A 17,736-nucleotide genomic window follows, 5' to 3' on the forward strand; every position below is an offset into this window, starting at 1 on the left:
AACAAACTGCTCCTTAAAAAAGTAAAAACGTAAAAACATTACATTTAGAACTGTAAGTGAACTTTTTCATACATTTCTAAGGGGCTTAAAGAAAAGCAGTAAAAGTTGTTCTCAAAGTCTTATCAGTCCCACATAGGTGTGCAACTTCGGTATCAAGAGAGCATCAGTGAACAGAGTTCATTTTCCTTAACACAACTCAACATTTCCTTTGGGCTAGAAAGGTCTTTTCTTCTGCTTCCCACCAAACCTTCTCTAATCCATCTTCTTAAAGGGGGGGGGGGGGGGGGGGGGGAAGGCCAGGCAATCCAGCTTCCTAGGACATGTAGGAAAAGGGATTCAGCCTGCCTGGAAACATTTACATTAAATAAATAGGCAAGTGTGGAACACCACAATAAATTAGTATACAACCACAGAGCATATACAAGCCACCCCAAACATTTCCTGGTTAGTGATCTAATGTTTACCCTCCAGCAAGGACTCTCTAATGCCAGAACTTTCCTAGGTATTCATAAACTAACCATGAATTGAGCAAATGTAAAATGTTAACCAAATCAACACTTCCAGGGATATACAAAAACAAACACGATTAAAAAAAAATGTTCAGATACATCATTTCAAAAATACAAACTCTTCACATTCTCCTTTCTTTTCCTTTTAATATTCTCTGATGGCATTTGTGCAGTGAAAAGCAGCTGAGAACCACTCACAGGAAAGTCTCTTTCCACTGCCAGACAAACTTCGCACTGCCCAGCTCCAGCAAAGTGCCAGGTCTCCACCGGTGTGCATCTTTTCCTCGGCTTTCTTTCTTTTTCCTCTCCATTTTTTTTTTTTTTAAAGTATATTCCCCTGTGAGTTTTATCTTGTTAAAATGCTGCTCCTGCAGCAACATCTCATTGAAACATCGTGTTTCTAGCTAGGTCCACAGCCTAACTATGAGCAAAGTGCTTTTTTTTTTTGACAACAAATCATAGGTTTCCCTGGACACTTGGTAACCAAGCAGGCTTTAAAGTGCACTCTGGTGTCTGAACACTAGGACCGTTCAGCAGAGCTCTGAGAGGGGCTGGGCTCAGTTCCATCCTCCGTGCTACTGTCTACGTCCTGTTCCATTGCTGTCTCATCGTCATCCAGCTGCTGACTGGTGAAGTTGTTCAGTTCAAGAAGCCCACTGGGCTCCACCACCACATTGGAGCTGGAGTGACAAGGAATAGCGTACTGGGGAATGGCCTGGAAGAGAAGATGCAGCAGAGTATGTTTATAGTGAAAAAGGACACGGGAGAATACCCCCCCCCCCCACTAAGCATGGGAAACACAAAGTTGGCATGGACCAGACAACCTCCACAACAAGCGCTGAGCTAGCTCTCCCACGTGGCAGTCTACTGCATCCCGTGACAATGTTGTATGGAAACTATCACTCTCTTGTGACAAGTGAGCAAACGTGAGTTGAGAGACATCCGCAAGACTCAACTTCAACTTCTGTACAACTCAAAGTGGTCTTTATACTCCTGTATGGAGCCTCTTCCAACAAAGAAGGCTAATGGCCCCTGTAAATTTCGAAGGCAGGCTTAAAAGAATGCTTTCATCCTATTTGAATTTTACCAGTTTTGTATTCTTTTTTGAGACAAGATCTTACTATGAAGTCCTGGCTGGCTTAAAACCACTATATACCTAAGGCTGGCCTCAAATTCACAAAGATCCACCTGTCTCTTCCTGGGAATAAAAGCATGCTCCATCACACACAGCCTGAATTATACAATATTTTTGTTCTTCATCTTCAAGATGAATGACTGGTTGCTGACACACAATAAATTTTAAGCCTCTTTGGTGGTTCAAAGAGGAAACCAATTTGTTTAGTCATAGCACAAACACCTTTATTGCAGTTAAGTAGTGAAGGTATTCAAATACAAGAGAATGCCAAAAATCTGCCATTTAAACAGCTAAAAAAAGTTACTAGGTAAACACTGGCTGGGTCCCTTGCTAAGTACTTATTGGTGACTTATGGTCCTACCAGATTCTTTTTTCTTACTTTTTTTTTTGGGGGGGGGGTTCAGGGAGGGTCCTCATGTATCCCAAACTGGCCTTGAACAGATTATATAGCTGAGATGACCTTAAACTTCTGATTCTCCTGCCTCTACCTCCCAAGTGTGGAGATTGCAAGCATGCATTACCATGCCTGGCTATAGATACCTTTTAACAAGGAATATCAGTTATATCATACCTCTGCTCCTAATCCTGGACATAAATGAACTGCATTTTCATTCCTACTAATACAACACAGAAAAATAACTTGCAACTAAACCACCCAAATGAGTACAGCAATCTAAGCCCCCAACTGTCCCAATCCATTTTAGTAAAAGCAGGAGCAGTTACCATCTGTTGGACAAACACTGAGGCAGTCACTGTGCTAGATGCTTAGTTTTATTAACCCTTACACAGAGTCTATAAATTAGGCATTACTTATTCCCACTACTGATGGGAAACCGAGACACAAGTCACCTTAGCAGTCCAGCCCAGACTAGTAAATGGCAAAACCAGAAGCCCATCCCTTCCCAAACAGACTATCTTTTCAGGTAAAAAAAGAGCGACCCAACAAAACTTTTTGTTAAGAAATATGTAATTCACTAAGTTCATTGTTACAGCTGAAAAAATATTTGAATGATTTAATGGCTACTTTAACTCATCTTAATTTTCAAGTATTTAATTATGTCTCATTTGGTTTAACAATAGTCAATTTGTATTCTCTCATAGCTTAACATCATTGCAAATGGAAAGCCTACTGTATGAACTTTGAAGCACACGACAGTGGCTCTATGCCAATTCTACATTATCCAGTCTGTAAATATTCTCAATGAACTAAAATAGGCTGATCTGATACTTGGTAAACTATGTACCAATTTGGAGGAAATAAAAACTGCCAATATCAAGGGAAAACCCTAATATCTTGCACTGAGAGACAGAAGTCAAACACAGTCCTGAGGGCTCTAGTCTGGCCTGCTTTCATTATCAGTCTTAACCTGTACACAGAATGGCTGATGGCTTCGAGAACAAAGAGGATGAACGGAGACGGCAGCCCGCCAGTGAACTGTCCACTGTCGTGACAACACCTTAACAAGATGATCAAATAACAACTGACACAAGAAGCCAAGTTTACAGTTCATGCCAAGTTAGATGTAAAAGTAATCAGAAACACACACGGGGGATGTGTTTCTGCAGACATTCCAGTTGGCTCAAGTTGACTATTCTAGGAACCACAAATTCAGACGAAGAACAAGAAATGTTTACAAAGTGTCCCTGAAATTCAGCTGAACAGAAGTGTAAACAGTTATATTCCAGTTTGTCAGACCAAGCAGCCCAAAATGTGAGCCTAGGAAATCATTGAGCTTTTGAGTGAACTAAGTCAACACACTGCAAGCATGATGTGGACATACAATCAAGCTAACACACAGGCACGGTCCTTATGGCCACGCAGTCTGCTCTCTGACCACATCTACCAAGTTTCTATGATTATTTTCAAAATAACAACAACAACAACACCTAAATATAAATTTGTATTCTGTAATAGTTTCTAAACCAACTCAAAAATAATCTCTGCATTTTGTTACCACCTTGGAGTGACTAGTCCTGTGACACCCCAAAATGTATCAAACCCCAACCTCCCATCTACCCAAGACGTCTCATTTTCCTTCTGGGTCTTACCTGGATGATAATTTCTGTTGGGCTTTCTTCAGCTTTCTTTTGGCCTACATTCTGAATACGCATGAACTGGCCTGTCGCAGGCACTCCTGCTGCTTCGATCTTTCTGGTCGTTAGGGGAGGGCCAACAGCAGATGGACTTGAACAGGACTCTCTACATTTCGCCATCCCTGCCACCACCACGTGGGTGGAGGGTAAAGCTCCTGCCTCACCGGTGAGCACACTGGTGGCTAGAGCCTTCTTTGGGGGATCCACTACCATATGTTCTACATTTGTATCAATCTGAGCTTCCATCAAAGACATCTGCAAAATGTCTGACACTGCTGTCTTCTCAGAGGCCTGAATGGGAGATATGCTTGTAACTGGTGATGTCAGCTTAGGAACAGAACTGCCACCAGTTATCTTTGTAACTGTGGGAGGCTGGCGCCCCTCAAATGTTATCTTTGTAACAGAGGATCCTTGGGTTATAATTGGCTGCTCCACCTGAAAACAAATTGGGGTTGTGTGTATTATAGCTACATCTCTTTGAGGAAAAACTAATCAAACACTCCAGAAAATATGGTAAAAGAAACATTCGTGCGGTATACTAGGAAGACATTTTGAAGCTCGATGTTTTAGTAAGAGGGCTGGATGGGAAGGATCTGTTTTCTTTTAAGGAACCTAGGGAAAGAGGAGGGGTTGAAAGACCTTTGTTCAGCCAGCCAAGCTTTGAGGCAGTAAAGGAAAAAAAAAAGAAAAAAAGAAAAATCACAGCAGCCTAGTTTTCCTGAGATTTACATCCCGAGATACCTTCAATACGATCAAATGATTTCATATAATCTGCTTTTAAAATTAAAAGTGAGTTGGGTTTTTTTCAATCTTTTCCTTTGAAGTACAATTGTACAAACATATCCTGTATATGTATTTGCTATACACACACACACACACACACACACACACACACACACACACGTATCAGTCCCATTAATTACTGCTAATGAAAAATTTTTTTTGATTATCCATATATTTCCTCTGTTATCTAGATGATAAATCTAAAGGGTAAATTCAACATCTAGATGGTAATGATGTAAACTACAAAGGAAGACAGATGGTCAATTTCGTTCCTTAAAAGACTGCAGTTCACTTAGCATTACTGCCACAAAAGTAAGCGTTTATAAGCATGGAGGTACGGAGCTATCATTTCCATGCACTACTGATTACTACTGAAGTGATTTCTTTAGAAACTGCCTAGGAAAGCACACTCTGAGAGTTGTGTTTTCCTCTCTATCAGTAGGTGTGATTTTCTCCTAATACCAATACCAGCATAATGAGAATTTTGGGTTCCCCTTGTTTGGAGAAAGCACTGCTGGCTGTGATGACAACCTTAAAAAAACCTCACCTACCCCCAATTCCCGTGAACAGAGAAGTAACTTTACAAGCTATCAAAATTCTGTTACCTGGCTTGCCGGCTGTTTCTCTGATGAAGTGGGGAGAGCCATTTGGCTCTGGGGAGTTTGGGGTTGCACGTAGATTTTTGGTTGGTTTGGAGCTTGCTGCAGTTTAGGAAGCTGCTGCGTGGTTTTCACAGCAAGCACCTGTACTACAGTTTGCGGGGGCTGTGCCATTAAGGTAGGAAGCTGCCTGTCTTTGGCCACCACGGGATGCTGTGTGTGCTGTGCATCTGGCTTGGGCTGTGCTTGTTCCTGCTGGAGAGGAGTCAGTTTCTGATGCCTGATGGAGAGCTGGGGCATCTGCGTGAGTTGGTGCTGGAGTTGGTCTGCCTGCAGGTGGATGGTCTGCTTCTGTTTGGTCTGAAAGCACTGCAGAGTTTTCACTTGCAGCTGAGTCTGTTCCAGCTGGGGCTGGCTAAGTTTCTGCTGCTTAGTCGACTGTGACTGAGTCAGGGCAGACCGGTAAAACAGACCTGTCTGAGGATCCAATGTGTCCATCTCTTCAACCTCACCTTCCTCAGTTCCAAGTTCCTCACTATGTTTGGTAAAAGCAGTGTGACTGCTTAATGCCTAAGTAAAGAGACACAAAGTAAGAATGAAATAAGAAAAAAACTCATACAGAGTCACATTTTTCCTGAACTGGAAAATATTAGAGATTCATTCCAATACTTTTAGGAGCCTAAAAAGACCATAAAGCTTCAGACTTTTAATCAAAACTCGTAATTTGAACTCTCAGGCAGTAAGTACTTCAAAATCCAGTCTGCTCATAATTGTGGGGAAAGTCTTGGAGAATCCCAAACCTATAGATTAGAGGAATAAGGTGACCTTACACTCAGCTCATAGAGAACTGAAAGGCTCCCCAGCTCAGGAGCCATGTTGCAGCCTGTGCGTGAGGGACGCTCACCTGTCTAAAGACAGAAGGCAGCAACTGAGGAGTGAGGTATTCAGAGAAAAACCAAGGCTCGGGAAAGCCCACTTTGGTCACATGCATGCTTAGTACCAAAGGCCAGCTGTACTATCTAGAAGATGTGTCCACCCCGATCCCTACAGCAGGCCTCTCTGAGAAGAGGATGTACCACCAAGGTCTGTGAGTCTCCAGAGTCCAGACTCACTAGGCCACAGCTTCCTAGAGACCTGTTTCCTGGAAGGGAGTGAACCAGGGAACAAGTCATTCCTCTTCATGGGAAAAGAGACTGCCTACGGTCAGCTAGGATAGCACTGGGGGAGAAATCATTCTGAGTGACATGGTTAGAGCCAACCTATCTGACCTCTGTGTGTCCTAAGAAAGATCAATGTCAGGACCTACAAGTGAAGAACAGACTAAGATCTGCTACCCACTGAAATCTGAGACAAGTTGCTTTCCTTCGGGACACAACAAAATCCACCTTATCCCTAACTCTCCTGCTGCCTATACCACTATGCCACTAACAACTTCAAAACTGGAACTTGCCTTTGGATCAAGGCTGGATACACACACAGTTTTGATTCAACACTTCTTTACTGTCTTTCAGGTAGGCTGCAGACAGTCAGGTTGAACTGCTGGCAGCCAAGTGACAAAGATTTAAGGGCATACTATAGAGAGACATGGTTGAGCCTGATATCCACAATGAAGCTATGTGCATAAATGTCACTATGGGTTTAAATCATGGTTCTGCCACCTGGAGCAAGTTGAATGACTTTGGTTAGTAAGAGGCACGATATGATACACCCATCTTTCGGAATTGCAGTGAGGCGTATTTACAGTTCAAAGCATGGTGCCACATAAAAATCAACTGAACAACATAGCTTTCTTTTTCCTCACTAGCCTTAATACCAGGGGTTTTTATCTTCAATGAGTTCATTCCCTTCCTGTTGAGTCTTCTTTTATTGGTCACATATAATTAAAGGAGTAAAATATTTCTTTCCCTTCTTGTTCATAATGGTCTTGTAAGGATCCATTATAAAGCATAAAATAAAAGCAAAAACAAACTTAGCATCAAACAGCTAAATAAGCCAAATGCTATTTCGTTTTGAAAAATCTTACTAATACCATTAGTAAATCCATCTGTAATAGTAAGAGACACAGAAACAGTGATCGGTTCTGATGTTAGGAGATTTACCTAGACATCCCAACCCTCCAGAAATGCTGAGTCTCTAGAATGTTAAAAAAAAATGCTGCTTTCTAATCATTTCCTGGTGCTCAGACCCTCAATTTAGACTATTCATTGCTCACAGATGGATGAGTTACACATATATCATACATTCTACAATTCAGGTGTGTCTCCTTTTTCAAATAGAAAATAAAAATGAACCTGATTTCAGGAATACAGTGGTTACAGAAGGTAAGAAGAAAAAGAAGAGATACAACCTGCTGCATAATGTGGGTGATTGCTCCAGGGGAAGACGCTGGGATGGACTTTACCACCACTGAAGTCTGTGTTGCAGTCTGTGACTGAGCCACATGTTGGAGCAGGGTCCGCTGGGGCTGGGAAGGTTGTTGGGGCTGGGAGCGATGGCTGACTGAAAACAGAGGAGGTGGTGATGTTTCTCCAGAAATCACCACAGCAACTACAAGCAGTGATCATTTTAAACATGAGTATGAGCTTGTATCCCACAGAGTGGTACTGCAAACTAAGAGGCAGAAGATCAGAATCTGCCCATCTAGGAACTGGGTGACCCTAAGAGCCTCTTAGGAAACTGTTTCCTCACCTGCAAAATGGCAACAACAGAGCTACTGTATGACAGGGGAATGTGTAGAGGCACTGTGAAAACGTGCCGTTCAAGTGGCGCCCTCTTGTGAACTGTTGGGTTTTCTCCAATGACTCTTAGCCCACTGAGGTCACAGGGAAACAATGCACTTCCACAACCCCAGACACATCATTAAGGAAAGTGGGAAAAGAATGCAATCCAAACACTAGCATTGCTCCTTTATATGAAAAGAGACTGCGTCACAGCCTTATCGTTCCTGACCATGTCAGAGGACAAAAGGATGCTGCACAAGGAACTCTGTCCTACTCTGTCCAATCACTCCTGTGAACTTGAAGCTACTTGTTTTCTATTAAAGCACCCAAACTCAGAGCCTGACTCTGCCTGTGTTTGAATGGAATAATAAAATCTTGCTGTTTTTTTTTTTTTTTTCTTACAAGAGGCAAATGAAAAAATGGGTTGAAAACAGTTCTTAAATAAATAAAGGGTCAACAGGAAAAACAGGTTCTTCTGCCACCCCAGTTTTAGCTCAAATAGACCAGCAAGAGTGAAGTTGTAGGAACCACCCCATTTCCTCCTCTCTCGTCACAGGGCTCATTCAAACTACCCATCCACATAGGTACCAATCTGTATCTTCATTTACCAGCCTCAATTTCTTTTATTTATTTACTTTTATTTTATATGCATTAGTGTTTTGCCATGGGTGTTGAGTCTCCTGGATCTGGAGTTTCAGATGGTTGTGAGCTGCTATGTGGGTGCTGGAAATGGAATCCAGGTCCTCGGGAAGAGCTCTTAACCACTGAGCCATCTCTAGCCCCTACCAGCCTCAACTTCAAGTTTTAACAGTATAGACCACTTGCCACATCCAAACCCATACAACACTCAAATGCCTTTAGCTAATAGGAAGGAAACCCTTGAACCAAGAATAGTTAAAAAACAAATCTGTAAATGAGCTAAGGGTTTGAGAGGATGAAAACCCCTCCAATAAGCCATAACTAGAAGGTTATGTAGCTTATCCCTGTTCCACGCTTAGAAATGGCTGAATGCCCAAGAGTGAGCTCCACCTCCAGACCAAGGTATCTGTGTGGTGGTCTAAGGACTAAGCTCCAGCTACAACTATGATTACAAGGCTCTTTTCTGCATACATTCACAAATGCAGCGCTTCTCTCTAACTATAAATATAGCTATATGTACCATGAGATTACAGACAGGGTCACCTGGACTCCTTTTATACTGTACTACTTCATTGCATTTCACAGTATGCTTTATGTGTATTTTAAATTATATGACTTAATATAAAGACCCAGGATTTACATTTAAACAACTACTGAAATCATTTACAACAGGAATAAATAGGAGAAAAATAAATTATGACATTAAACTCAAAGTAAATCAATGAAAATTTTAAATGAAAGCATTATCAAAAATGAATGACATCTGAAAGATAATAATAAATTTCTGATGAAATTGTCAGATTATATAGACAATTTTGATACCCATACTAGTTTTCATAATTATTACGGTAAGTTTTTCTTAGATTTATTTATTCATTTAATTAATTTATTTGGGTATATGTGTGTATGTGCACATCACATATATCTAGGTGCCTATAGGGGTTAAAGGAAGGTATTTGATAACCTGCAGCTTGAGTGACAGGTGACTGTGAACCACCCAGTGTGGGTACAGGGCACCAAACTCAGGTCCTCTGGAAAAGCAGCATCCACTCTTAACTGCTGAGCCGTTTCTCCAGCCCCAACAGTGAGACTTTTTAAATCAAAGAAACAAATTGGACTTAACAAAAGATCCAATAACACTATGTAAAAATAATTCTCCTTCAAGAGCCTATAAATTTTTTCATACCAAATGTCACAAGTGTAGGTTACTAAAGTTCAGCGATACCCAAGAAAACTACCATCCACCACAGAATAAAACAGGGCCTAAAGCAGCTGGCTTTCAAGTCAAAGCAAACGCTGGACATTGCTGTGTGTAAGGTGGCAAGTGCAGAAGGGGGCACAGAAAGAGCACTGGTGAGACAGGTGAGTCAACCTTCGCTGGCCCACAGGAGCCCCATTAACAGTCACTTATTTCTTTAAACAATTCTTTGATTTCCCACCAAAGTGTTCATTTTCCCATTACTTTGCAGATAACATTTCCTTCCCTTAATGGAGCTTACCTTCCCTCTACCAGAGCAGAGCAGAGCGCATCCATTTAAGTAGTTCCCCAAATTAATCATCATCTACCTTCCATTATACTACAAATGGATGCACACCACTTACCTAGAAGGGGAAAAGCAACCTCTGTCCCCTCATCAGTGCGTTCTGAAAAGGATAAGTAAGGGAAGAAATCACAGGTCTTTCATCTATTTACTACTTGCTAGTCTAGGCTACTGGAGAGGCTAACATTCAGTTCCCCAGCATACCAGCCTCTGCACCAACTGGCTTTCTGCTAAGTGTCTGTGAAGTTGACAGTTTTATGTTATTTTCACTGGATTTTCTTTCTGGGCAGTTTTAACCCATCAGTCCTAGCATCTCCTCAACAATGCTAAAGAACTCCCTTTTCTCTATGGTATCTAGAACCTTCAAATACCCGAAACTTTACATTCTCCTTTAATCACTGCTTATACAAACACATGCCAAGGAGCTTGCCTCATAGATCTACCCCTAGATTATTCACATCATGAACTCCATCAGATCTCAAGCTAATGAAATATCCAAAACAGAAAGCAGTATTCCAGGTGTGGCCTCACCTGAATGTAAGACAAAGAATTTCACTTCTCCATAGGTACCATCCCCAAAATCTCATTAGTATTCTGTTGCTGGATGATAGTTAAATATCTAATCTGCTTTCTGCATGTGTGTGTGTGTGCCTCTGTATGTGTGTGTGTGTGTGTGTGTGTGTGTGTGTGTGTGTGTGTGTGAGAGAGAGAGAGAGAGAGAGAGAGAGAGAGAGAGAGAGAGAGAGAGAGCGAGCAAAAGAGGAGGGAGGGAGGGTGGCTGGGGTGGGAAAGAGAAAGAGAGAGAGATTGAGATTAAGATTAAGGTTAGGAAAACCCCAAAGATGATGTCAGTCTGCTCTGAAAACACACAGGCAAAGAGCTAAAATATAAAGATATGTTCTCCCCCAAAATGAGCATCCCATGAAATCCACCAAGGCAGGACTACCTTAATACTAAGTTTTAAGAGGACACCTACCAGTAGTGATGTATTCAGCAACTAGTTCTGACTCTACCACAGCAATGGATGGACTCTCAGGAGAATGTCTCTTTTCCTGGGTCATCTGAATAGGTACTGCCATTTGACTCAAGTCAATAGTGGGTTGTCTTGGTTTAGATTCCAATTTTTCCTTTACTGCATAAAAAAGTCGGGGAAAAGTTAACTTTTATTATAAACAAATACTAAAACCAGAGTTGTCTATGGGAATAATGAACTAGACCTCTGGGATACCACACTGGCAGTGACTAAAAAGACAATGAGCTGAAAACTGCAGACTGTTAGTATGGTGTACAGCCTACAACCTGCATAACCATACCCAGAAGCCTGTAATAATCCATATTCAGTCACACTAAGTTCCCCTATTACTACAGGTAGCCAGTTGTTTTTCTTTATATTCTCCTCCTAGGATGTTATTTTCTTTGTACTCAAAGCGCTGGCATCCTTAGTTCACAATAGCATGATCCGCTCTAGGGCATATCCCAAAATAGCACTTCCCATTGATTAGTTAATTTGACCTACTAAAAATCCAAGGGTCTGGGAATGTTACCCAGAGGTTGATGCTTGTCCAGCATACATATGGTTGTGAGTTTGACCCCCAGCACAAGGGGAAATTTCATATAGCCTTTACTGAGGAAGGAGGATTACTGAGTTCAATGCTGACCTGGGCCATATCCAGGCCAGTCTGAACTATAGAGCAAAGACCCCTTTCCATTTACCCCTTTCCGCGTGTGTGTGTGTGTGTGTGTGTGTGTGTGTGTGTGTGTGTGTGTGTGTAATTTAAGATATGGCCACAAAAAATTGTTACAAGTCTTTAAACACTTAAAAAATAAAACTTAAAGGTTTTCACTGTTAGGGAAAAAAAAGGTGCTCTGTTCTATATCTAAAATGTCTGATAAAACAACCTGTAATTAATAGTAGTATATGTACAGATGCATTTTTTTAACTTCTTACCACTTTTTCAACAAAATCTCTTCACTCAACATTCCAATCTATATAAATGATTGATGGAAATGGTTGAATTTGTCACAGACAAGCAGCTGAAAAAAGTGCCCAAGGCTAAAAATAATATAAATAGAAGAAACAATCTATAATTTACATCAAATACAAGTACAGCATGGAATTTACAATAAATAGTATTCAGTAACTACATCCACTAAAAGGCTGTTCCCACCAAGTACAGAATGTGACAATGCAGAACAATTATTTTAAACAACGAAGCCAAACCCCGTTGTGATCCCACAAGCAAAGATGGCCCTGGCCACCATCCTGTCACTGACCAAGTAGGTAACCTTTCTCAATCTCAGCTAGCTTCTCTAAAACAGGAAAGGGTTAGATGAGATCATCACTACAACCCCTAAAATAGTCCCTAACTGTTGATCTATTATAGCAGAAAACTCAGTATAACTTATATAAGGTTGTCCTAGAAGCTATGAAAGGTCTTTAATAACTAGAAACACTGATAGAATTTTATACACAGATGCTCTAGTGGATAACCTACACAAAAATAAATAAATAAATATGAAAATAAGGTGAGAACAAATGAGAATTTTTTTTTTTTTTTTTTTTTTTTAATTTTTTTGGGAGACAGCGTTTCTCTGTATAGCTTTGGAGCCTGTCCTGGAACTAACTCTGTAGCCCAGGCTGTCCTCAAACCCACAAAGATCCACCTGCCTCTGCCTCCCAAGTGCTGGGATTAAAGGCGTGTGCCACCACCGCCTGGCCTACAAACGAGAATGTTTACAAGCAAATCTTATTCCATTTTATTGTGCAAAATTACTCTGATAGTACCAATGAGGACAGCAGGGACCCTTCCATCTGTGTCCTGCTTGTACTTATAAGTGACAAGGCCACTCCCTTCTGCTGGCAAGAGGACTATCCATTTTAAATAGAAGTCAGCCCCGTCTACTCTATCTGTCTTCTAATGACAACTCTCCATCTAGGCTTCATACTCCTATATACATCTTAAAGAACAATGAACTGTACCAATGATTATAGACAAGTCCAGAGGGGGAGAAATGCACAAAAACTATGCAACAGTGGTGTAGTTTAACACAACCCGTCTCTAGAGAAAACATGCTTCATTCAGTTGAGCATGTGAATTCATACCTGTTGTCTGTTGGAGTTCTAACAGAGCTTTGATTGTTGATGTAGCTGATTGTGATTCACTGGATACATCCTGATATATTATGGTGGGGCTAGTCTCCATTGCAATCTCATGTTCTGACCAATCCTGACGCCGGGAAGCAATTACATGAACTACAGGCTGGGAATCTGTTTTATATTAGTTAAAAAAAAACAAACCCTATAAACAAAGTTTCTCTTAAAATAAAGCAAATTTTTGTTTATCTTTGTATTTAATGTAAACGTCAAACTTGACTTTTCTAAGAAGACTGTAAGCTACCAGAAGGCATACTGTCTTTCACTTCTGAATTCATTTATTCACTCATCACTTATTTTACACTAGACACCTGTGTATCAGGATCCACATTTAACGGACTTCAAGAAACTCACAGAATAATCCAAGAATGCTCAAAAAGCACACAGATCGTTTGAAGAGACAAACAAGTAAAAAGACAAAGTACATTTCAATATGCTAACTGCTGTCTACACAGGTGTGCACCTATATAGGTGAATGCTTGTTTGTGTTTACTAAAAACAAAATGGTCTAGGAGACTGATTTTCCCCTAATGCACATGAAAAGGTTTCTATAAACAGAGTACTTGGGAATATTTGGCTGAATTATTGACAGTAAGAAAAGAGAGACAATTTAGAAATATCATGATGTAACACAAGTGTAACAGAGGTCAAAGCCAGGTGAAAGCTTCAACCTTGTCAGTTACTAGCAAGTTGATTCTTCAGGTATTAGCTCTACTGTTTAATAAGAACAAGATCTGTGGGTATAACGCACTGATAGTCTGTGCTGCTTAATGACAGGAATACATTCTGAGAAATACCTTAGGCAATGCTGTCATTGTGACAGCATACTTACATACTTAGAAGAATTAGCTTGTTATATCTATATACATGCATGCCCTATAACTGTCATCACATATTTACAGTATACTGCAGAGCAAAACAAATATTATAAGGTGCATGATGATATATAAATAATCTTTATAAACTATAAAGGTCAGTAGAAATGTGGTGTTGCAGAGAGGGTAAATGAAAACTCAATTCTAAGACTTTAAGTTGGTTTGAAAATAAATTCCAGCACTAATAAAAAGATTTTTTGTTTTTTGTTTTCTTTAATGATCAAGCTGTAAGGCACATATATAAATACAAAGATTAAGCAATACATACTTAAGAGTTCTCTATAAAACAAACAGGTTGGAGCACTTTGTCTAAGACACTGCATAAGAAAATGGAAAGGATACAAAGATATGTTCCCTAATGCTCAGATCTAGATATTGTAATGGGGGCAATAAAAATTAATAGATAGCTTCACATCTTCAAGTAAACATCAAATGATTAAAACAAGGAAAGAGACTGCTTTTCACTGTGCTGTTTAGTTAAAGCATCAGAAAAGTTTTCTGGTGGCTCAAAAATACAAGAAAAAAAGCATGGAGATTCACCCTCTAAAAACATTACATTTTTGAAAGTCAGGAGGCTGTCTAAAAATACTGGAGCAAGGGAACAATTCTGCTAATGAAACAATTTTCCTGAAGAAAATAGTATGCAAGAGGTTTAGAATGTTTAATCATCCTTAAATAGGTCAGGTGTGGTGGCACAGGCCTGTAAGCCCAGAATACGGGAGGTGAAATAAGAGGAACAGTAATTTGAGATCAGACTGGACTATATGAGACCCTGTCTTTAAAAACAAAACAAAACAGACTACCCCCAGAGCAAAAATAAACAAACAAAAACTCCTAAGTTGAAAACAACATACCAAAGACATACAGCTTCTATTAAGCTTCCAACCACACGTGAAAGACCGGCTGTTAGCCTATAATGCCAAAGGCCATATGAAGAACACTGCAATTTTTCTTCACATATTCTAAGAAAATATGCAAGAAATTTTGTTTGTTTAGAGACAGGGTCTCATGCAACCAAAATGACCTTGACCTTGTTAACCACCTGCTTCTACCCCCCAAGTGCTGTGATTTGCAGACATATACCACCTTGCTGTTTATATAGTGCTAAGGATCAAACCCAGGCCTTTGATCCTTAGCACTTTTTTTAACTGAGATATATCCCTAGTGTCCCAATATGAAAAATTTTAACTTGGGAACTGGTTATACTAGGGAAACACTATTTTATATAATTTAAGCTCTTAAAAACAAGAATGATGAGCACAAGCCTATGTTGTGGAACAATCTTTCTGTATACTGTGAAGATGTGTTGCTCTCATTGGTTTAATAAAGAGCTAAATGGCTAATAGCTAGGAAGAAGTGATGTGGGAACTATGGGTACAGAGAGAACTCTGGGAAGAAGGCCAGAGTTGCCAGCGAGACAAAGAAGGAACAAGACATACAATAGAACAGGTAAATGCCATGAGTTATGTGGCAACATGTAGATTGATAAATAAGGTTAATTTAAGTTGTAAAAGCTAGTTAATAATAGGCCTAAGCTATTGGCCAAGCTTTAATAATTAATAAGAAGTCTCCATGTGGTTATTTAGGAGCTGGCAAGTGGAACAGAAAATTCAGCCTACAAATAGCACCCAACATGGGTCCACACACAGCCTGAGAAAGTTTTTTTAAAAAATGTTTGAGGGGCTGGAGAGATGGCTCAGTGGTTAAGAGTACCAACTGTTTTTCCAGAGGTCCTGAGTTCAATTCCCAGCAACCACATGGTGGCTCACAACCACTTGTAGTGAGATCTGGTGCCCTCTTCTGGCCTGCAGGGACACATGCAGACAGACTACTGTATACATAATAAATAAGTAAATAAATAAATAAATCTTTTAAAAAATGTTTGAAACACAATATATAACGCTGCTTCCTGGCAATCGAGCTCTCTTGGGTAGGCTCAATGCTAGTGATAAACAGAGGCATGACTCTTTTTAGAAGCCCTGCTACTGAGCACTTGTATGGGGTTTATGAGAAGCAGGAAGTATGCATCCTGTATGGTATTGTACTGACTTTAAATTTTTTGATTACTGATGAATGAGTGATAGCTGCTAAGAGACACTGGATTATTGAGGCTGCTGGATTAAACCAACCCATCCATTTTAAAAGAGTCTTGACTTCAAAATGCTTTGGGGAAGAGTTATACTTTTATTTCCACAGAAAACAAAAGGCTGCGGATCCATTCAAGGTTGAAGAAGATCAGGTTTGATTGAGGAAGATTCTCTGAAAATCCTGGCTACAGACATAAAAAAAATAAATAAATAAACCTAAAAAAACTACAGAACAGGTGATGTATATTTTACCTACTCAAATATAAAACAAATAAAAATCTTTGGCTGACTTGTGTACAATGCACAGTCTATACTTATATTAATGTAGATATGTATGTTACCTTTAAAAGTTTATGTATTTTCAGAGTAACGGGACCAGACACCAATAAAAATGAATGGTCTAGGTGATCCAACATCTCAGAGTGCCTGCTGCAGTTTCCTCAGAGGTCTGCAACCAGAAGAGCTTCAAGGCTGCTGGAAATGGTCCAGCCTCACAAACTACTACAGCCAGGACTTGATTTCTCAGGGTCCCCAAGATGCAAGCACCTCTAGACACAGGAAGCAGTCTAGAGAAAGTTAACATCTACATTCCCAAGAGATGGGATATGGATGTCTGTCATCATTTAGGGGAGGTTGGTTACAAGTTGTTATTGGTCATGGTCAGAAAAAAAAGCTAAACAAGAGTTACAATTCAAGGATCTCTTTCTGAAGGAAAAAAGGGAGATATAATATAGAAATGAGATAGAAGTCTTTATTATTGAATATTCTTTAATCAAACAAATAACTATTAACCTCAAAATATTTTACATTGGTATGAATTTTGTTTTATTGATACAAATGTAAAGTTATTTTTGTTATACTATATGTATGTTCCTGCTCTTATTTGGGGTACTGTGCTTATGCAGCTCATTTAAAAATGTATTATATATTTAAGAGATACAGGTTAGTAGTTAGTCATCTGTAATAATCAAACTTGTAGTTATATTAGGTATGTTTTCAATGTTAAACAGATATATGTAGATAGATAGATGGTCTTCAAACACTTCAAATACCTACAGAATATGGCATTTAAGATGTTTAGTAACCTGACAGTGAGATATGTCTGTCTGCTCCTCACAGCATCAATCTACTTCAGAGAAGATTATGAGTATTGAAGACCCTCCATATGGAGTTTGGCAAACTTTCTTTGTGGCAAAAGTTAGCCATATGGGCAAGAAACTGCCCTTGCTTCAACTGGTGAGAGTATGCTGTCCAAATTGGACAAATAGAATACAAAAGAAAGTGACTGCTGAACTTTATCAAGACAAGGTAGGATGGTCCTTCAAAATTTCCTGCTTCTCAGAAAAGTCTGTCAAATATTCTAGGCCTGTAAGTTGAAGATGGATGCCCCAATATTGCAGAGGAAATTTGGGTGACTGTCCAGGCAGCCAGATGTCCCTGATATTAGGTAAAATTACTTCCTTCTGAGGTCTTTGATGGAGTCAAAGACTAAATAGTTAAACTTATAGTTTCCTTAGTTATGATAAAAAGTAATTAGGTATAAAACTTTAAACTCACAAAGATACGTGATATAATATAGTATTTTCTCTAAATCTGACAA

General features: G+C 39.7%; 1 protein-coding gene across 12 annotated transcripts in view; it reads right to left on the bottom strand.

The window, feature by feature from the left end:
- Nucleotides 1-806: 806 nt before the first annotated feature.
- The window catches only part of Emsy (EMSY transcriptional repressor, BRCA2 interacting), a 73,775-nt gene continuing 56,845 nt past the window's right edge, over nucleotides 807-17,736 (bottom strand). For 4 of the 12 annotated variants that reach the window (XM_036186814.1, XM_036186791.1, XM_036186820.1 and 1 more), the window contains 7 exons: nucleotides 13,124-13,288; nucleotides 10,997-11,152; nucleotides 10,082-10,123; nucleotides 7,468-7,619; nucleotides 5,127-5,690; nucleotides 3,694-4,173; nucleotides 807-1,224 (listed from right to left, as the gene is read on the bottom strand). In XM_036186814.1, the coding sequence (XP_036042707.1) occupies nucleotides 1,030-1,224; nucleotides 3,694-4,173; nucleotides 5,127-5,690; nucleotides 7,468-7,619; nucleotides 10,082-10,123; nucleotides 10,997-11,152; nucleotides 13,124-13,288 (1,754 nt within the window). In that variant the 3' untranslated portion in view covers nucleotides 807-1,029. Of the gene's footprint in view, nucleotides 1,225-3,693; nucleotides 4,351-5,126; nucleotides 5,691-7,467; nucleotides 7,620-10,081; nucleotides 10,124-10,996; nucleotides 11,153-13,123; nucleotides 13,289-17,736 lie in introns of those variants that run through there. The other 8 variants (XM_036186829.1, XM_036186807.1, XM_036186797.1 and 5 more) reach the window with 6 other exon arrangements.

The sequence above is a fragment of the Onychomys torridus genome, chromosome 1 (genome assembly GCF_903995425.1).
Source record: "Onychomys torridus chromosome 1, mOncTor1.1, whole genome shotgun sequence".
Taxonomy (NCBI): domain Eukaryota; kingdom Metazoa; phylum Chordata; class Mammalia; order Rodentia; family Cricetidae; genus Onychomys; species Onychomys torridus.